Source organism: Patiria miniata, unplaced genomic scaffold, assembly GCF_015706575.1.
Source record: "Patiria miniata isolate m_02_andy unplaced genomic scaffold, ASM1570657v1 HiC_scaffold_9, whole genome shotgun sequence".
Lineage (NCBI taxonomy): Eukaryota > Metazoa > Echinodermata > Asteroidea > Valvatida > Asterinidae > Patiria > Patiria miniata.
In genome coordinates, this window is record NW_024037076.1 from 16,718,366 (window position 1) to 16,740,523 (window position 22,158).

The window sequence follows — 22,158 nt, forward strand, 5'->3', positions numbered from 1 at the left end:
GGTTCTAAACGCCATGCTATCGTCATGCCGAATTTTTAAAAAGTCCAATTATTTGAGTTCCGGACGGCAGTCGCATGGCGTCTAGAACTTGCCTAAGCCACTGATTCGTGTCCTGTCTGCAGACCAGGGATTTTTTTCCACACCAGTACCGAGGCCTCACTGGTGGATTTCACCGCATTTTCCACGTTGATCAACACGGCTGCGTCATCAGGTCAGAGGTCAGCTGGAAGGTCACACTAAGGTCAGGCCAATGCTGTTTCACTAAGGCTGAGGGAATGAAAGTCATAGAATACCGTCCACCACCCGCATGTGCCGAAAGGTGCCGCCGAAATTTTTCATTATTTACAAAAAATCATTATTTACCCAGAATATTAATCTGCCACAACAGTTTACTTCTAATTTTATCAGAATCCGCTCTACACAATTTTGTGACGCAAAATAGTCGTATTCTGTGTACCACATTGGCGCAAAACCCAATCTGCCCACGCGTACAGAGTACCGTGAACACGCGGTACATATAAAATACGTGCATACAATGTATAGCGCGCGGTTACCAGCACTAGCGCTGCATGATACCAACGACTGCCTGTTGCCGTTTTCCCAAACACTTTCTTAATGTGCACGTAGTGACATCATGTATAATTTTACCTGATTCTGGTAAATGCTTCAGAATAATGAAAAATGAATAAAGAAAAAAAACCTCATTGTTTTTCAAAATCAGCAGGACGGTATTCTATGACTCTCATTCCCTCGGCCTAAATGAAATCGCTGGGGTCAACCCACTGGTCACGATGACACTGCCTGTGGCATGTGGAGCTTGAGAACCTCTGGCAACTGAAACAAAAAATAAACATTTGTTATTTGAAATCATAATTAGAAACAAATCTATCAAAGATCACTGATTGTCATACCCACTGCTACAGATATTAGGCCAGCCAAGCCAAACCCAGCCAGTTCAGAAGTAGAATGGTTAACACATTGCACTATAAAAATAGGAGTTTGCAGGTTCAAATCCCATTCAAATTTACTTGTGTATTTTTTCTCTCATGCTTTTGGCCAGCTCTGAGAAAGCATTGCTTATAAAATTGTGCCTGTGAAGGGTAAATACTACTTTTTAAAAAAGTACAAAAGTTAACACCAAAAGAATATTAGATTGAAGTACGACCTGAACCCCAAACATTGGGCTGCTAATGTAGCGGTCCACCGATCTAATTATCCACATTTAACCGAATTATGAACACTTATGTGTTGAACATTCAACAGAAAACAGAAGAGAAAAGATGCGACTACAAAAGAATAGTTGTATCTAATAAAAAAATGTAAAGCTACAATGGGACAGAAGGGATACAGTGCAGTGTCCTACCAATCCCATTTTTTCAATCCTGTTAAAATGGTGAATGATTTTCAGAGATGAAAATGGCCTTGGCAAAAAAAATCTGAAATTGGACCTTGGATCTGAGCTGCCACAGCGTCTCGCAGTGCAGTGCAGCGCAGTGCATCAACATGGGACCCAGTGAATTTTTCCATGTCATAGGTCAGTATTAAACCTTTTCTCCAGCTGGCAAAGGATCTGATCAGCGTTGGTCTAGGCTGCTAGGTGTTTTAAACTTGAGCAAATTTTTACCTGCCGTTTTCATCAAATTTTCATGGACTTTTGTTTTGGAAATTATAATGAAAAACAAAAATCGGGAAAAATCGTTAAATAATCATTTTTGTGGGATCGTAAACAAATCTGAAATTTCGTTGGAAAAGTAAAAAAAAAAAATCTGATTTCAGATTAAAATCTGAAAAGTTTCATCTCTGAATTTTAAACCAGCATTTGACTGGGCACCGTAGACTGCGTTCATGTAGCAGATTGGGTTATCGAACAATGATAAGTGCCTCACGCATGCTCACACATCAATCTATCGGACTATGTGGAAATATGACCACCATCGTCTTCGATAACGGCTTTTGGGAGTGGCTGTGTTCTTCAAATTTAACTCAACTGTTCCTTCTTGTTTAGCTTGTGCTCATACACACACAGATATGTTAGCTTTGACATGTTTGAAAATGAAACACAACCGAGTTCAATGGCCATTTTAGGTATCGCACATAACAATTCTAAAATTATTTTTACTCATTCGTTTAAATCGTACCTGTTGGTGTGCACAGGGTAAAAGAGCTGCTAAAATGGTTGAAGTGTCAAGCGCTGTGCAATGTACCTGTCGGGAAAAAAAACATGAAGGCTGCGTGATATTGGGTTAAAACACGGTCGCTAAAGCTAACAGAAACTAACCAACAATTGTTGAGTCCGTATTTTGTCCTGGTCACAATACAAATCCACTTTTGAATCGTCTTATAGGTAATATTCAGTGTACATGTACCACAAGCCTTATTGAGTTATGGTGGACACGATAGGAGGATGCTATTTGGAGTGCGAAAAACTCTTGTATTTACCCAAATTTACCTCCTCTCAGCGGCGTAGCCAGGGTTGTCATCCTAGGGGGGCAAGTGGGGGAGCTTGATGCTACAGTGGGGGGGGGGGGGGGGGGGGGCAATTCCATCTGTATTGAAAGGTACACAGGCATTTTTCACCAGACACGTACCATCCTCCGTAAAAACAAAAAGTGTGGGGGGGGGGGCATTATTTATACATGGACGGTAAGTGTAGAAATGTAAATGTGCGCATACCGTGCATGGGAAGTTCCGCTTTCTACTCTGAGCTGCCGTCTGTGATGGCATAGCTGGATATCTTATCTTGACCCGCCGGCTGATGTAGTCAGTACAGCTAGACACGCTAGTAACCTGAACACAGGATCAGAAAAACCAAAACTGAATGTTGGCGTAGATATCAAATGCAATTTTGGGTTTTTGCCCTTCCCGACTGTAATTGCAAACTCCATATTGAGTTTTGGCAAAACTCAATGCTCAGGCCAAAAAAAAAGTCTCCGGTTTCTGGTATGGAGCTTGCCCAAAAAGTGGTGCGGCGACGCGGCTTTTTTCTTTTTTTTACCTGATTTTTTTGCTTCAAATGTTGGCTGATGACTGCAAATGGTGCCCGACTAAACTTAGTGCAAATATATGGGAGTCCAGAGAGGCAACATAAAGCTTATTCTCTACCATAACCCAATCTACAAACACGTTAAAATTGTGCAGCAGCAGGATTCCAGTCAAACCAGTGAGTTTGGCGGTTTTGAGACATCATCTTTCATTGAACAAAAAACGTTTTCATTTTGCCGACGCCCATGGCTACGGCGACGCGCGCGCATACCAGAAACCGGAGACTTTTTTTTTTGGCCTAATTGAAATCTCCAAATTGGTGAAGATTTGACAGTTATCAATGAACAGTTTACCATGTTTACAAGATAAAAATGCAGGAACTGATGGAAATACAGCATCTGTTGTCTTCAATTATCTTCTTCCGCGGTCCGTAATGAGGACTAAAATTAACCCTTTGGTCCCTGTACTGCCCAAAACCAACCCAGCACTGTATAGTTTTATGGATTCAACCATGTCAACAGAAAACACACGTACCTATAGTGTATTACAATGTAACAATGAGTTAAAAACTTCTTTAAGGTAGAGTAGATCATTTGCAGCTATCCAAAAAGTCACAGACAAAATTATTGTTTAAAGATAGTAATGGCACTAAAACTCCCGTTGAGATTATCCCTTCTGGCATGCTGTCATTTTAAAGAAAACAATAAAAGAAGGCCATTTCCGAAGATGCGTCAAGTGACGCATTTTTGGAAATTTCCGTCAGTAGTTGGTTTGTAATTCTGTGTTGTTTTGTAAAATCTGTGAATAGGTGCGTGCAAGTGTTGACACTATGCACATGCAGGCCCGGTTGCTATGATTCGTTGATTCAGTGCAATCGGCTGAATGAGAACGTGTCCGAGATGCTGATTTTAGGCGCAATTCAAAACATGACTCGGCAACTTTTGAATTGAAATCAAGAACCTAGAATATTGTTTTCTCGGAATATACAGCATTCACTGAGCTATCATCAGGTTAGTTGTTAAGCACCCTTCTTTAGATTTTGAGCACTTTTGTTGCTTCAAAACAAATGCACAAATGAAAAAATGAGTCTACCTTTCATCCCTCTATGATATAGAGGACTACAATATTGAGAAAACTTCTTTTTGGTGACACAACAAAAAATAGTTGATCTACAGCAATATTAATTTTGACCCCTTATTAAGAGAGGCACAATGCCAATTTGTCAGTTGTAACATTACAAATGAACTAAAAGGGAAAGGAAAATGTTTTGAAAAACTGTACAAAAATTCTGGAATTAAAACGCCATTATTGCTAAATTTGTGAGGAACTTTTTTGTTCAATTGAAGTTTTACATTTGCTTCAACTTACCTCTGAGAATGTACCAGCGTCTGGTATCCAGACTTCAATGGCACACTTCCTGTACATGCTGGGAAGTAGGTGGGCGCTTGGAACCTCAACAATTCTTCAAAAATTAGAAAGTAATGCAAAGATTTAGGAAATTTTTCAGAATAGAAATTGAACATTGCGCGGCAGCAGTAATCTTTTTGCTATTTTAATTCAGTAACGCTGAATGCACAAGAGGGAATTAACGAGTCGGCCATATTAAATTGAAAGTGAGGTAAAATCTTACTTTTTGGAACTAATGCAAAGAGAAATGAAAGCAATGACATAAAGTTAATAAGGGAATAAATGTGTGCTCTGGAGGTTTTTATCACTCTGTTTAAGACCGCTTAGAGTCTGGGTGCTGATAATTACCCGAGCCGGAGGCGAGGGTAATTATCAGCACCCAGACTCTAAGCGGTCTTAAACAGAGTGATAAATACCAACCGAGCACATATTTATTCCCATTCATAAATACCTTTTCGGTAAAAAAATCAAATAATTTGTTAAAAAAATCCCGATTTTGTTCAACAAGTTCACTTCATGCTTTTTGAAACATCCCTCTAGCAAAATAATTGAGTGTTCAGCTAGCGAGTAAGATGTAAACAACCCTTTTATGGAGATTGATGCGCGCGTATCATGTTCTGCGCGATGTCGCGCAGAACGCACCTGGGGCGTTGCGTTTTGAATTTAGAATTATAAAATTCTGACTCGCTGGTAGTGTTGCGCATGCCTACGTGAGGATTGTGAACATTCAACCAATAAAACGGTAAGAGGAACTGGATTTTTAGAGGAGTCCACATTTTATGTGACACTGGAAAAGTGTTTAAGACCAGCTAGCCATGTCTTTATCATCCGTTTAAGACCGGCCACGTGACGGGCTCTTGACCAATAGGAATAGCTAAACCGTCCGAGGTATTTGTGAATTACAAATTATTGCCAGTCTGCTCTGATGAATAATTTGTAATTAAACATACCCTAAAGATTTAAGCCACATTAACAAAAAATGAAAGTGAGGCTAGATTGTATGAATAGTCTGGCACCATCGCATTCAACAGTTCACAATTCATAAAATACATTCAGGGAACACGACCAAAATGGCTTCCTTGTATGAATAAGGTCCATGCATATCCTGCGGAATAAAAACACACAACTCAACATGGCTGCAATGCACAGGGTCTGTAACACAACTCAAGTTCATAAAAAGCTTGGTAGACCTTTTTTCCAAGTTTTCCCACAACATCGCAACTATCAGCTACTCGCAACTTAACCAATGCATGTAAACATTTTTAGTGTAAACCATATTTTTGATATTTCCACATATCAAATTATCCATTCTATTCCCCATTCCTACCTATAATGAAGAGGAAGATTTGATAGAAGACCCTTTGCTGTACTCAGAAACTGAGTAAACAGTGCACTGCTAGCTGCTTCAGTGTTCTCACACACACCGCACATTTCAACCTGTAAAAGACAAAATATCATTCGATAACGATCTAAAGATAAAAAAGTTGCTACAAAAGTCTATCCCATTTTTGTACATTTCTTTAGACATCGTAGATTTCAAATACTTGTCATCGACTAAAACAGCTACATTTAAATAACTCAACAATATATTTTTATTTTTTATTTTTTACCTTCTGTGTCTGGAAACTTTTATGAAGTCCCTCAAAGTGAGTTGATTCTATCAAAACAAAAGTTTGAAATATATTAAACCCTAAGCACCGTCGATATATCGATATTTCTTGATTATTCGAAATTATTTTGATATCGATATCGCCGATAGCAATTTTTTAATCATATCAAAATATCGAAATTTTCGATATTGAGGAATCATATCGAATGTATCAAAATGTGTCAGATTATCGTCAAAATAAATTTCCCCTTTGTGTTTTTACTTTGTGTTTATCGTTTGCTGTACACTGAAATAAAACTTGGCCAGCGGCAACTTGTGCTTGTGACTCGTGAAATGCCAAGTGCCGTCGGTGTGCACTGTGTTCGCTGGAATTCGCGGTCTCCCCCAATGTGAAACTAATCGAAAACAACGCCCAATCTGGACAAACTCTCAGTGCTGAGATTTGTTTTAAAAATTGAGAAATATCCACCAGAGAAAGCTGTGGAAAACTGGGACTTAAATTTTTTTTAAATCAAAGTGTCATCTTATGGTCTTTAACTTTTACATGGGATGATATTTTCGATATTGGATTTCCAATATATCAATTATTGCCGTGCTGATATTGACAGTGCTTATTAAAGGGAAAATACAACATTTGCAAACATCAAAAAATAAAACTACCAAATTATTTCGAAATACCTTGCTGGACTGTTAGTGAATAACAGTGTAAAGCATCCTGTAAAATCATGGCACCTGGTATACTTTCATTTTCAAGAAAAGTGGTATTTTTTGTATCAATTTCCAACGCTGGTCGGCCGACCAGCGTTGGAAAAAACTGGCTTTTTTTCAAATACTTGCCCCAATTGACCATCGCATTTGTTTGCAATCGATTACACACACTATGAACGGGTACAAGCCAGCTAGACTGGTTCCCTGACCTTACAATTCCCCAATGTATATAAACTGCTTCGTTTCTTCTTAAACGGAGTCAGGGAACCAGACTACAGGCAAATGATTGTTTTTCTTGGTTCTTATAGCATTTTCGAACCCAAAACTTCAAAAAAGTCAGTGTAACTATATTTGCTATATATTACCAACCCCCCAATTCCATCCATTTCTGAAAATTACAGCAAAAGCAAATGATGTATATTCCCTTTAAACCCCAGTGAAGAGTTTTTCAAAATGTCATACATACATACATACTGAGGGAACATTTTGAAATGACATATAATACTTTGATTCAATGATTTCATATTTTTTGCAATTCAGTCTAAGATTTGAGCATATGAGTTCCAACTTGCCACAGTTTCTCACAATTTTCTTAAATACCGGAAATACACACTAATAAATATTTTGCACTGTTTTCTTTAAAGCTATTCCTGACCTTAAATATGCGAGGCGCTCTGGCAAAATGAGACTAGAACTGGGCAGAGGTCAAACTGAGGATTTTTGGTATTAGGAAAAAGAATAAAACTCTCCTTACGATACTGTCTGATGCACTTCATAATTCCATTGACAAATTATGGCTGTTTAAATTACATGTTTATCAACATGTCAAAAAGTAACATTCTGAGACAAAGGCCTTAACAATTTGAATTTTATATTCGTGAAAATAAAAGATGTCATGTTTTTCCTAAAAAACATGTTTATTCCACGATTTTTATACTATTTCTGTAAAATATGTTTAAAAGACTTATCAAAGATTACAAACATCTATAAATCGCGAGAAAAAAAAATCACATCGATTTGGTTTTGGCATTTTTCTCCACTAATTATAAGGCCTGTGCCCAGTTCCGTTTCATTTTGCCAGGACACCTCACATAATAGATCACAAGCCGACCTCATGAAGCTGATAAGCACGAAAACAATTTTCTGAGCAAGCAAAATATCAAAGTTACCAGCCAAAAAAGGTCATTCAAAATATATTGTTGACTGGTCCTCTGCTGCTAAGCAATAATTTCTGTTAAAGAGAATATACATCATTTGCTTTTGCTGTAATTTTCAGAAATGGATGGAATTGGGGGGTTGGAAATATATACCAAATATAGTTACACTGACTTTTTTGAGGTTTTGGGTCCGAAAATGCTATAAAAACCAAGAAAAACAATCATTTTGTTGTAGTCTGGTTCCCTGACTCCATATAAGAAGAAACAGAGCAGTTTACATACATTGGGGAATTGTAAGGTCAGGGAACCAGTCTAGCTGGCTTGTACCCGTTCATAGGTGTGTAATCGACTGCAAACAAGTGCAATGGTCAATTGGGGCCAGTATTTGAAAAAACAAAAGTTTTTCCCAATGCTGGTCGGCCGACCAGCGTTGGAAATTGATACAAAAATACCACTTTTCTTGAAAATTACAGTATACCAGGTGCCATGATTTTACAGGATGCTTTACACTGTCATTCACTAACAGTCCAGCAAGGTATTTCAAAATGATGTGGTAGTTTTATTTTTTGATGTTTGCAAATGTTGTATTTTCCCTTTAAGCATCCATAAAATTGGTCCCAGATGTGTGAATACCTAAATGGTTGTTGTAACTTCTTCCAACAGTGAAGCACCTGAAACAAAGAAGAAAAATACTAAGAAATGGGGCAACAATGTCACACTGCTATTGGTATGTGTGAGATAAGGCCGACACAATAGGAGGGTGCTATGTGGTTTGGGTAAATACAAAAGACTTTACCCAAATCAAACAGCGCCCTCCTATTGTGTATGCTATACATCAAATAGGCTAATCAAAATACAATTGTCACAACTACATCCCATCTTATTCAATTATAACATAAAATCATAGCGTTCAGCTTTGTCTTTTGATGAACTACAAATAGTGAAAAAAGCATCATTAATCTGTTAATGCAAAACAATGTTTAAGTATGTGTGAAGAAAAATTTAAACCAAAGGGTCATTTATCTCAGACAAATTTACTGCAATTTACTACATATTTAAATTCTCAAAGCTTTCTTAAAATGTAACTTCAATGTTACTGGCAGTCTACATTCCATTGCTGAACTCACTACCCCCGAATGTTATATACATGTACCATTAGGAAGCTTCTGTTCCACAGAATCCAGAAATATAAATAAAGTGGAAACACTCTGGTCACATACTTTTCTTGAAAACCCAGAAAAATTCTGCAATGCTTACCTGTATGGTAGATCAGCCACTTCTAGGACAGACATCATGAAGTAAGCTGAAACCAACCAAAATAACAAAAAAAACAATGCAGATGCCCCTAAAATGGGAAATTAAAATAACACTGAAATTGTACAAAGACAAATACCAAGAAATTTGCCCAAGTACATGAACAATGATGAACAAAATTAAAGGCTGGTGTTCACAGTTTACACAAATTTCAGTGCAAAGTGAATTAATCAGGGTAACGACGAATGTCACAATGGAACTTTTGTTGACGTTATGAAATTCGCTTTGCTTTGGTTTCCGCATGACGTATGAAGCGAAAGCTCAATGGTAAAGTTTTAAAGGTAGAGTTGTTCAATTTGCAGCTATCCAAAAAAGTAATTACTCACCAAATTATTGTTGAAAAGCTTACTTGGCTTTAAGATAGTAATGGCACTTAATTATTTCTTTCTGGCACGCTGTCATTTTGAAGAAAACAATAAAAGAAGGCCAGTTCCAAAGATGCGTCAAGTGACGCATTTTTCGAAATTTCCACTTAGTAGTTGGTTTTAATTCAGTGAATCCTTAAATGGGCGCACGGAAGTGCTGACACAATGCACACGCGTACATAGTTGCTATTATTCAACAGTTCAATGTGTGATGACATCGCGTAGCTGCAATCAGCAGACTGAGAATGTCTACTGACTTTGATTTATTTGTGATGGACTTGTGATTTACTTGTGATCCAAATGCCTTTGCTAAAACACAGCTACGTGTAGCATGTCAAGTGTTTTTCATGCAAGCTCTTATAGACCGATAGAGAGCACTAAATTCACCTACAGTTCTTGTAACATTACTTGGTTGGTTCTTCTCCTCAATACTCCGCAGGGGAGTTTACCTGGAGGCCAGAAACACCAGGGCAGATTAACAATAAGTGTTACTGGGTTCTTTTAGGTACATTGCATTACACAACACATGGGACCTACGGCTTTACGTCCCATCCGAAGGACAAAGCAATAATGGTTAAGTGCCTTGCTTAAGGGCACAAGTGACCAGACCAGGGCTCGAACCCACATCATGCTGCCTCTGAAACACCAGAGCATGAGTCCGGTGCGATGCTCTGAGCCGCTAGGCCATGATCGACACTCCAGTGCCGTTGTTTGACGGTATTAAACGGTGTGAAAAGATTACATAATGAATACTTACCAATGAAATTCAATGGACTGACTCCAGCAAGGTACTGTACATTCTCATTAGTCTCAATGGCATAGGTCTACAGGAAGTAAATATTCAATCAAATCATGGGGTTTGATTTGCCAACAAAAAATAATAAGGGGGGGGGGGAAGGGGCTCAATAAAGGTCCATTGATAACTTGACAAAACTTAAAAGGCCTCCAGATAATTCTTACGAACAAAGATGATCCAATAAGCAGGATCAGGTTCAAACATTGTCATATGGGTGCAACCCTGCAAGAAAAATCCCATAGACACTAGTGATAAATGCGCATACTTCAAAATTCTTTTATAAATACTCAGAACTCTCACAGGTATTCAAGCTGCACAGAAAAATGATGATCAATGTGTCATCTTTCATTTTCTTTTCATTTTTGGGTGGGTTGACCATTGACTTTTCGAGATATTCTCACCCAAAGAAGACGACCCCTATTTTCTCCAAAGCGGAAAAGTAGCCATCTTGAAAAACGATCCTTCCACAACCATGACAACATGGCAAAATAGCACCACTTTCGAGCCCAATTGCATCCAAAATGCTCGGAATTGGAAGCCCCAAGTCCGGGCCAGAGGTTCATTACCATATTTCTTCAATTCCCCAATATTGTGGCTCTCAAAACTCTCTAATATAGAATATTTTGAGGGTATAACTTTTATTCATGAGCTCGGCGGACGGATTTTTGGCCTATTTACAGCTATGCACCCATATGGGGTTGCCCAATTGTGTTTTGTCAAGATGGCTCTTGCAATGGCAACAACATGACTGAAGAAGATGCAAACAGTGCATTTCAGGAAAATGAAATAGACTTGACAAGAGTAAGCTTACAAAAGAAAATGAGTGTACCTCATTGTTGCTTTCAGGTTCCAATCCCAGAGATTCCTGCAACAAAAAGGAACATTGTATTGCATCGGGGAAGTAAAAATGCAAGGGGGTCTATAGAGTACCCCAAAATTGACTTATGATGGACTTGCGGTGACTGCTCTATGTTCCGACACCCCTATGTTCCGACAACCTAGATTGTGTTACTCCCGGTATAGGGTTAGGGTTAGGAATAGGAATATGTGCAGTCGGAACATAGGGGTGTCGGAACATAGAGGTGTAACCGGACTTGCAATCAACATGTGATGGAATTGTGACTGGACTTGTGATTAACCTGTTTTATACAACACCTGAATAAATCCCCGTCATCTGATTGGTGAATTGTAGATCACGTGACATATTATTATTCGGTATAATGCAGGGTGCGACCATGCGTTATACCCATGCGTTATACCGTTTCACTTTGCGCTTGTTCCATGATGCGGTATTTGCGTGCAAAATGCATGCTGGTGTGCGCGCGCGTTCAGCGTAGCGCGTATTGTTCCAAAGAGCCAGCGCTACAGCGTTGGGTTCAAACATTTTCGTGAAGGGGTAGTTCAACATCTTTAAAATCAAAATAAATTGTAGTTTATAATTTACCAATCAAATGACGAGAATTTATTCAGGTGTTGTATAAAACAAATAACGAATGTTTTACGTTCGTGCGATGGAAAGAATAATTTCATTCGGTGACAGATTGAATGTTCTATTCCACTCGGCTTCGCCTCGTGGAATAGAACATTCAATCTGTCACCTCATGAAATTATTCTTACCATCGCACTCACAAACATTCGTTATTTGTATAATAACACTGGAGGACATGCATGTAAACACAATTTGTCAATGTCTATTCGCAGGGGAGAGTTACGGGTTAAATTGTCAAGCTTTCCTCGAGTCTCTTGTTTTTGTACACACCGATTTTTGAACTTGAACCTGCTGTACATGGCCTGTCATCATAACAAGTATTGCTCTGTGGCAGGGCCTTGGAGTGTTGCAAAATATGAAATTACGGTGCCATTAGTAAAAATATTGTACGAATGATTATGACTCTAAAGATTCAGTATTTGTGGTGTTTTTAATTCTTGTCTCAATATTAAAAAATATTTGTGTTTCTCGACCAAAAATAATCCTCGCAGCAAGTGGTTTACTTGCAATTAAAGGGAAAACACAACATTTGCAAATATCAAAAAATAAAACTACCAAATCATTTTGAAATACCTTGCTGGACTGTTAGTGAATGACAGTGTAAAGCATCCTGTAAAATCATGGCACCTGGTATACTGTCATTTTCAAGAAAAGTGGTATTTTTGTATCAATTTCCAACGCTGATTGGCCGATCAGCGTTGGAAAAAACTGGCTTTTTTTCAAATACTGGCCCCAATTGACCATCGCACTTGTTTGCAATCGATTACACACCTATGAACGGGTACAAGCCAGCTAGACTGGTTCCCTGACCTTACAATTCCCCAATATATGTAAACTGCTCCGTTTCTTCTTAAATGGAGTCAGGGAACCAGACTACAGGAAAATGATTGTTTTTCTTGGTTTTTATAGCATTTTCGAACCCAAAACCTCAAAAAAGTCAGTGTAACTATATTTGCTATATATTTCCAACCCCCCAATTCCATCCATTTCGGAAAATTACAGCAAAAGCAAATTGATGTATATTCACTTTAACTTGTGACTGACTTATTACTGAGCTGTGATGGACTTGTGAGTGACTTGACAACAACTACATGCATGTGATGAGCAACTCACCAAGGCAAGAGACTTGTACATAGCTGGGCAGGTGAATGGAGTAAAGCCTTGCTGTAGGAGTTCTTGTGTAGCCCACTGGGTTAATGCTAGCTCCATCAGTGCAGCGTCGTGCTCTAGGTAAGCATACCCAGCATGGGACATGGGGTGACTGCAAGAGAACATCACAAAGAGATCAACTCGTTGCGTCAGTTCAACAAGGTAACTCGATCTCTAATTCTCACGCGAATTAGGGATTTCTCTACTACCTAGGTAGACGTCCATTGACTTTGTGTGAACATCCGGGTTATTTTAAGCAAGATATGACCTTTCGACATTCTAAAACTCACGTTTTGGGTTCATGCCATTTTAGGAGATACAACCTTGTTGCATTGAAGTGACGAACTACTATAAACTAATGTTGTGCACAATATGAACCGAATCCGAACTTAAACCGATCCGAATTATCCAAATTCATCCCAACCCGACAAAAATTCAAGCAAAAACCGGCCCGAACTTGATCCGATCCCCCCTAAAAATTCCGAATATCTGGCTTGGGAATCTGTGTCCGGTTTTTGTGCATGGACTTACTCGCGCCACGTGAAAATAATCACTGTATCTCAGTTAAGAATCATACGGTACAGTACAGTGAAGACTCATAACGTTACCTACTGTCTACTGGTGGGGCTACACATTATAGACTGTGCATGTAAGACCGCAAACCACATGTACTACAGTATGGTGGGTTGAGGTTGGTCTTACTTCATTTCTGTTTATTTCAGATTTCTCACAAGATTTGCTGAAAATTGCAAACGCAAAACCGAAACCAACCCAACCCTGAACAACAAGTGTATTTTTTTTTACATTTATAAATGTTGTACATTTGCATCAAGAATTGCCTATATTTCCACGTACTGGCAAATTACCTTTTCGTCATAAAACTCCTTTCCGGAAATTCTGCAGACTTCAATGCCTTCTCTTCTGCAAGAAACAAAATCAGATCATTGCTTAATTAACAGAAGAAACTCAAAGGCGCCACTAGAAAGCCACAAATTCATGGTTGTTTTAAGTCGCACTCCCCTTGCCATTTTTTTCGGTTTCACTACGAAAATAGATTTTGTAGTATATTTCTATTTTCTAGCAATACAAAAATTATGCAGTTTTAAATTGTTTTTGACAAGTTGAACAAAGAAACTGACTGGAGCTGGGTTTGAACCTGTGACCTCCAGATTACCATTGCGGTGCTCTGTCTACTAAGCTGTCCAGCCTTATGTTGGTGGCTCCCCATCTTTGTTCAAGGGCCGCTAGTCAGAAGCCATAAACCTGTATATGCCACACAGCCAGGGATCACCCAAAGACACGATGAACAAACGGGGATCGTTCAGAGAGGATATGGCATTTTACAAATTCTCAAAATGTCCCACAAAAGGAAACTTCAGTTTTAAAGGGAATGTACAACATCTGCTTTTGCTGCAATTTTCAGAAATAAATGGATTTAGAAGATTAGTATGTCACAGCCAATATTGTTAAAATGACCTGTTTCACGTTTTGGGTTTGTAGATGCTGGAAAAACCAAGAAAACCAATCGTGTACCTGTAGTCTAGTTCCCCAGTGATCCCACTTAAGGTGAAACGGAGCAATTTATAGAATTTGGGGAATTGTAAGGTCAGAGAATCAGTCTAGCAGGCTTGTAACCCTACACAGGTGTGTAGTCAATTGCAAAGAAAACGCGGAATAACTAATTTTTAAAAAACTAGGAGCAGTTTTTGAAGAAAAAAAACAGTTTTCTCCAACGCTGGCTGGCCGACCAGCGTTGGAAAAATACAATTTTTCTTGAAAATGACAGCACACCAGGAACCACGATTTTACAAGATGCTTGAGACTGTCATTCCCTAACAATCCAGTAAGGTATTTCATGAGAATTTGATCATTTCATTTTGTGATGTTTGCAAATGTTGTATCTTCCCTGTAAATGAGATGTGCAAAAAATCGGCCCACGTTTATAAAGTAGTAAAGTCTCCTTGCGAAACAGAAAGTGGATGTTTCATTTCTTTCACGTCACCACTACAGATTAATCCAGAAACTTAAAGCCATTCAGAATCTACTGAATAGAATTCTGTGCACTCTGGGACCAAGTTTACAAGGCTTGCCTAATCTTGTTACCTCTATCGGCTCCAAATGTCTCCAGAATCTTTGGTGTGCTTCCATGAGGCTGTATTTAAAAAAACAAAGTATAGGCCTACTTCTTAAAACTTAACAATTTCACTTCGATTTCCCAGTTGGTTTATTTGTTTAAAATGTTTTGTCATTTTGTTAACTAATTGAAATATGTGTCCTTTTTCTTTCCTGATAGGCCTAATTCTGTTTCCCATTTAAAAAAAAAAATACTTCAACATGATTTATTTATTAAAAACTGTAAAGTGCTAGTGATTTTGCCTTTGGTTGTTCAATGTTCAATTAAAATCATAACAACTTAACTGCTTTACAGTTTAACACTCTGTTATGTGTTCTGCTTGCGCATCTATTTTCTGCTAAAGCTCAAATACAAATGTGATGCAATCCAGCTAAATGAGTCATTTGTCGACCAGGGCCCTGGTCAATGTTTTTTTACAGATTTGAAAAGAGCACAATCTCAGCATTACTGCTGTGAAAACCGCATGCTGGTTCTATCTTAAGTTCAAAAATTATGGAAGTCGGAACGCCAAGAAATGTGATGAAGTGATGTGATAAAATGGTCCTATTTTGGCCTGAATCTCCAAATGTTAATTCCCGACAAACGACTCACTTAGCCTGATGGCATCATAAATGTGCTTACCACGGCAGGATGTAACTTGTTAGGAAGCTTGAGAGCCGTGGGGTAAAACTCGTCTGACAATGAAGCTATGGATGACTGGGGGAGAAAACAGAAACCAGTTACAGGTTTTGAACAAAGTCAAGACAGTGATCTTAGGACAATGGGACAGGAACAAATTGCATTTGGAGTGGGAAAATATGAAACTTACCAAATTCTTATCTAACTCCCCCCCCCCCCCCCCCCCCCCAGTAAATCATAGCCTTTAGTCAAGTCCCACGCGCCTATACCCGGACCATCCGGACACGTAACGCACCCCGGATGCTGGCTTGTAAAAAGACTAGCACGAACGGCGAAGCCGCGAGGGCCTTTACTATCTCGCGGAACTAATCACTTATTCATTTATTCACGTAATATAAATCAAGCAATATAAACCAATCATCTAACGGTGGTTTGCGGTTACCAGCAACAGCACGCGCGCCATGGTGCGCGTGCTGTCTGGCGTCAGACGACGGCTGATTTACGTTAGTAATTCTGCATTTTCATTGGTCAGTTTACAACGGGTAATGCATTATGCATGTCTACCAAATCGGTAGACAAATGTAAAGAAAAACATAAGCGTTCTTCACGAGATGGTAAAGGCCCTCGCGGCTACGCCGCTCGTGCTAGTCTTTTTACGTGTCAGCATCCGGGGTGCGTCACGTGTCCAGGTAAGCGTGTGGGACTTGACTAAAGGCTAAGTAAATCATGGGCCCTAATTAAAATTCTCCAAACATGCAATCTTTGTTTATGATTTCACACTGATCAAGTGGGACAAGTAATTAATGCTGATACATTTGGATATGTCAGTGTATTTTATTTCTCGGAAACATTACTCAAATTTCCCGTGCAAATGGGACATCAAAAAAGTGGATATTGTTTACACGTGAAACATTTGGGCTAACGCACTGTGGATCTCGCTACTTGGTACTTGGTTGGTTCTCCACCCAAATGCTCTGCGCTCAATTATAAAATCATTTGAATATAGTGCCATTATAGTTTGACTAATGTGTAAAAATTCAATTAATTATACAATTACATTAACATGACGTAGCTCTTCCCGAAGTGATTTTCCCAACTGCTGCAATTTGTCTCTTTGCTTCTTTGCGCCACCCTGTGGAGAAAGAACAAGATGTCAGAAAAACGTAAATATTCAAAGTTAGCTCATTCAAACGGACACATAATTTAAGTCATTTCTTAGTATTATTGCACTTAGCCAATTTCTATCACATCAAACACATGTGTGTGTCCAATTTTTTTTCCCCAAAAGTTGTTCCCCCAAAAAGTGGGTAAAAAAATTACGGTGTAGGCCGTAGGGTTCGGGGCCTGCTCAAGGGTCCCGAAAAAAATTTATTGGATTCTAGATGCTCTGACTGAGGTGCGATCTAGATCTGACCGCAATGCCAATTTCTGACCACTTTAACCAAATTTTGTTGAGGAAAAGATGGTGTTGTACGCAGTGCCTGCCTTTATTGTGACGTCACTTTAAAAAAAAATGAGATCGGTTTTTTTGGGGGGGGGGGGGTGGGGGTGGGGGGGGTGATGACCCTGTTGCCCCCCCCCCCCCATCTCCCCTGGTGTACTTCACAGTCTTTATGAAGCACTTAATTAGTCAGAAACTTGAGATGAGATGGTACATTTATAACAAGACTAGTACAGAGACGTGGAACTTTTATTGCAAAGGTTTGGGGCATTGGGGTATAATTTTTTGTCCCTTTACATGAGTCAGAAACAGATCAAGCAACCAAGCTTGAGAATTTACAATGTACAATGCTCAGCCAATACAAACAAGCACAACTTTTTAGAGCTGGCACATGCATTATTAACATACAATTGCAGCGTAGTAAATCACTGAAAAATTAGCAATGTCTGACTGTAATTTCCAGCAATCATTTCATTCGATAAGATTATCAGATCTGATTACCTTTTTCTTCAACTGTTTGATATCCTCATTGACATTTGCCCTCCGTTCCTCAATGCAACTTTTCTCTTGTTCAAAACTCTGGAGCTGTTCCCAAAGTGAAAGCTTATTGAATAGAAACACAAACAAAAATATTATAGATAACAATCATTTAATTTTTAAATAAAAAATAAAAATGCAGTTTCACACAATCACGGCCTTTGAATGTTTCAGTCATGTCAGTTGAGTCTTTTCACTTTCAGTTTCACTTTCACTCACCATTTTTTTCTCATGTTTTTCTTCGTCCACTTTCTTGCAACAATTTGTAATTCAGTACTGGGAAAGTCTACCATACACGTACGTCACTTGTTTTCAATCAATTTTCAAGCACCAAAAAGTTACTTTCTATGTTTCTTTCATCTATTTTCCCTTCTCGACTCACTCTCTACCCTCCTCCAATCCTCTTTGGAAACAAATGTTGCAACCTGACGCCACTTTTTTCTTCATAGGCCTATCATCTAAATGAAGGTCATTCAATGCAAAAATGATGATACATGCAAGACATAATCTGGGACTGAGAAATATTTCCAAATTTGTTAGGACATTTTCTTGACTCTCCATACATTGTAGACTCTGTACACAATCGTAGAAGTGGCGTCAGGTTGCAACATTTTTCCCTCCTCATTAAGTTACTTACTTCACCAGGATTCGAACCCGCAATCTTGTTATTGGAAAGATTTCCATATAAGAAGTTCACTCAACATCCTGTGTACAAACCCTATGAGAGTGGACTGAAAAATTCTAAGTGTTTTCTAAGAAAATGCTTGTATTTTCTCACTGCCATGACTGCTCAAATTGACTTTTATGACATGAAATTGCTATCTGAGGGCTTGTTAGTCAATACAGAGGAAAATTAGTGAACTTCTTATATGGAAATCTTTCCATAAAATGTATTTAAAGTATAAGGCTAATGAATATTTAATAAACTAAATATTCATGAAAAAATAAATATTCAAGATGATGATCATGATGATTGCACTACAGACTGGGTATGGGTAGTGCGTTAATTGTCGATGTCACGTCACGCGCACAGCATAAATCAATAATCAATGCCACAAATGGCTGTCAAGACTGTCTGCTGCCGAGCTGATGTGGGCATCCAAAGTGTGCTCTAAAAACACATTGTTCCGAACGATTTTCCAGAGCTTTCTGGAATCATATAATTAGGTGAAATCACAAGGTGAGGTGATCATTGATGTGTTTAACTGGCAGTGTCGAGCGCAATTTGAGACCCCCCCGCGCAAGTTTAAACTTGCGCAAGCAAGTTTAAACCTGCGCGCACGCAAGTTTAAACCTGTGCGTGCATTAATTTCCTTGCTACAAATTGCGCACGCAAGTTTAAACTTGCGCACTACATAGTTTTCCCCATGCATGCAAAGCCGCTAAACTAATGTTTTTTTTCCTGGTAAACTCATGTAGATATGTAACATAATTTTTAAAGCAGATTTTTCTCCGATTAATAGCACCACTGTGCTTCGTGAGACAATGCCTAAATCATAAATGCCCTTTTTTGAAACATTTTATTAACAGATTATGCTAATGAGGTTGACTGTGTAGAGGTTCAGAGATAAGGGGTGGTAATGCGAACAATTTATGCACTTTGCATCATGATGTGTATTATTGTTTAAGGCTTATTGGGATTTTTGTTTAATAAACAACATATTTATTCATTAATTCTAATTAATTAATTAAATTAATCAATTAAATTAATTAATTAAATCATTAATAAATTATTTACTTTTTAAAATATTACCATAAGGCCTATACATGCATAGCGTTTTAAAGTTAAAGCATGTAAACATTAATATGAATTATTGAGCCTGCAAATAAACTAATTGTTAAAGTAATAAATCAAATTAATTAATTGCATCAGTAATGAGTTCATTAATTTTTTTCAAATTATGCATTTTTGAAGTGTACACAGCGCTCGAAATGTTATGCAAAGTATTTTTAAAAACAAAATGAACTATTGTACCGTCCAATTAATTAATTGCTAAATTAATTAAATTAGTATTTTTTTAAGAATAAGTATTTTTTTTAATTGTATTGTAATGTAATGTAATTTAAAGCATTTAAAAAATAATGTAAATGATTAATAAATAAAATACTATAACGTCAAAACTTGAACAATTGAAGGGATCATAATCATTCTTTTTACGCCACCCAAAAACTTCTCTGATTTAAGCACTGCTAAATCTCAATGTTTTTTTTCATTGATGCTAATTGAATTCCCCTTTTATTTATTTCTTTGTTCATTAATTTATTCCATTATTTATTAATTTATTCCTCCATGTACTCGTGTTTTGAACATGTTTTTTTCTTCCTCAATGAAAATCCCGCCCGCAAGGTTCTCAAATTGCGATCGCCTTTGCGCAAGTTGTATCGTGCCCACGCAAATTAAAATGGCGCGGTGTAATTTGCGTACTTCGGGAGTCCCTTGCGCAAGTTTAGACAGCAGTACTACTACTAGTCTACTACCATGAATTGCAAATATGAAGAACCGGCACTAATTCTCACCAATTTTGACACATTGAATTTGTGTCCTCTGGCTTCCAAATTCTTTTCCAATTCGCCAAGGTCTTCAAACATTCCCTCAAAGTCAATTTCTGGTTTCAAAACAAATGGAGCGTGGTCCGCTTCCGACAAAGGAGTATACAAAGCTGATGAAAAGTGTCTTGGTTTGAAAAGCTGCGCCTTAGAATTGTCTGATGCATGTCTGTTCGAAAAACTTGACAACTTTTGATTCAGGAAGCAACTTGGGGGAAATCTGCCTGTCGATTCCGCGGAAATTCCGGAGGCGAATTGGCGATGACAGAGACCATTTTGGGCTCCAATTTTCGGCAGGTGATTTCTCAGACAAAGGATACACGTGCGCAGCATTCGCATGATGAATTCAACTGACTCGGATATAAGAAAACAAAAAAATGTAACTCAGATTCAAAAGCACAACAGTACGAAAGCCCATTAGCGCCACTGCAAGTATATATGTTACAGATTGTGTAATTCGTTATTACGGATTATTAATTCGTTATTACGGATTATTAATTCGTTATAACGGATTATTTAATTCGTTATTACGGATTATTAATTCGTTATTACGGATTATTAATTCGTTATAACGGATTATTAATTCGTTATTACGGATTATTTAATTCGTTATTACGGATTATTAATTCGTTATTACGAATTAGGTCTGATGTTCTCATCGTGGAGAGCACGTGACCAGGGGCCTGTGTATAAAGCGCCGCTAGGCGGCGCTATCTTTGCATACAACGTTTGCACTCCTAGCCTGTGCCATACTTGCCGAGTAATGACTCAGAACGTATGAGTAATTCGTAATAACGAATTAATAATCCGTAATAACGAATTAAATAATCCGTTATAACGAATTAGTAATCCGTAATAACGAATTAAATAATCCGTAATAACGAATTAAATAATCCGTAATAACGAATTAATAATCCGTAATAACGAATTAGTAATCCGTAATAACGAATTAATAATCCGTAATAACGAATTAAATAATCCGTTATAACGAATTAGTAATCCGTAATAACGAATTAAATAATCCGTAATAACGAATTAATAATCCGTAATAACGAATTAGTAATCCGTAATAACGAATTAATAATCCGTAATAACGAATTAAATAATCCGTTATAACGAATTAGTAATCCGTAATAACGAATTAAATAATCCGTAATAACGAATTAATAATCCGTAATAACGAATTAGTAATCCGTAATAACGAATTAATAATCCGTAATAACGAATTAAATAATCCCCAACATATATACTTGCAGTGGCGCTAATGGGCTTTCGTACAACAGCCGCACGTGCGAACCAAAATAAACTTATCTAGGAAATGAAGAGCGCCCTCCATTGACGAGAACTGGACAAACACGAGTCCTAAGCAAGATGAGCGACCTTAAAATCGCCAAGAGAAATCTGTCCGATGCAATCGGCGATAACATCAAACAGTAAGTTTTAGACTGAGTCGGAAATGACAATGAGGTGTGGAGGTGTCATACCATTAAATGAATCCTTTGTTGAATTGCAAGGGAGTGAGTTATCAAGCAAATAAAATACAGCTTAAACGTAAAAGAAACGAAGTGGCTATCGTTACGGCAGTTGTTGTTTAGCGCCCTCTACGATACTTTTTTGATACGCACGCAGGTATATAATTATTTGTTTCCACATGTTGAAGCAAGCAGTGCGACAGCTCAGGCGATAGAGGGTATGATTTTGCACCGCGAGGTTGCGGGTTCGAAACTCAGTTTTGCACTGGAATTTTTTTCCTTTTCTAACCTGAGGCTTTGGAGGATTTTTTTTAAAAGGGAAATAAAGTCCGAATTTCATAACGTTCAAATTCACTTTTTTCCTTCTAATTTTATATTTTCTTGTCATGTTTTTATAAAAGTTGCAGTCTACCGTAACGATAGAAAATGGGAA

At 38.0% G+C, this 22,158-nt stretch overlaps 2 protein-coding genes across 3 annotated transcripts in view; one reads left to right on the top strand and one right to left on the bottom strand.

Annotated features, from left to right (window-relative positions):
- Nucleotides 1–21,619, bottom strand: LOC119720638 (serine--tRNA ligase, chloroplastic/mitochondrial-like). The gene is made up of 18 exons (XM_038190403.1): nt 21,537–21,619; nt 20,224–20,658; nt 17,671–17,772; nt 16,786–16,860; nt 15,732–15,806; nt 15,080–15,128; nt 13,843–13,897; nt 12,941–13,088; nt 11,168–11,203; nt 10,300–10,366; nt 9,121–9,166; nt 8,497–8,534; nt 6,000–6,046; nt 5,717–5,826; nt 4,351–4,444; nt 2,674–2,787; nt 2,139–2,204; nt 1–834 (listed from the first exon to the last, which is right to left on the bottom strand). The coding sequence occupies exons 2-18, from the start codon at nt 20,590–20,592 to the stop codon at nt 787–789; spliced, it is 1,539 nt and encodes a 512-aa protein (XP_038046331.1). The 5' UTR covers nt 20,593–20,658; nt 21,537–21,619; the 3' UTR covers nt 1–786.
- LOC119720639 (transcriptional adapter 1-like) overlaps nt 21,574–22,158 on the top strand; it is a 13,718-nt gene continuing 13,133 nt past the window's right edge. For both annotated transcript variants that reach the window (XM_038190404.1, XM_038190405.1), the window contains exon 1: nt 21,574–21,686. In XM_038190404.1, coding sequence (XP_038046332.1) covers nt 21,625–21,686 — 62 coding nt within the window. In that variant the 5' untranslated portion in view covers nt 21,574–21,624. The remainder of the gene's footprint in view (nt 21,687–22,158) is intronic.

Coding starts and splice junctions, on each gene's coding strand:
- LOC119720638 (XM_038190403.1), bottom strand. CDS start 20,592: ATGCGAATGCTGCGCACGTGTATCCTTTGTCTGAGAAATCACCTGCCG. Junction 2,788..4,350: donor ACGCTGGTACATTCTCAGAG/GTAAGTTGAAGC, acceptor TCCTGTGTTCAG/GTTACTAGCGTGTCTAGCTG. Junction 835..2,138: donor TACCCTGTGCACACCAACAG/GTACGATTTAAA, acceptor TTTTTGTTTCAG/TTGCCAGAGGTTCTCAAGCT.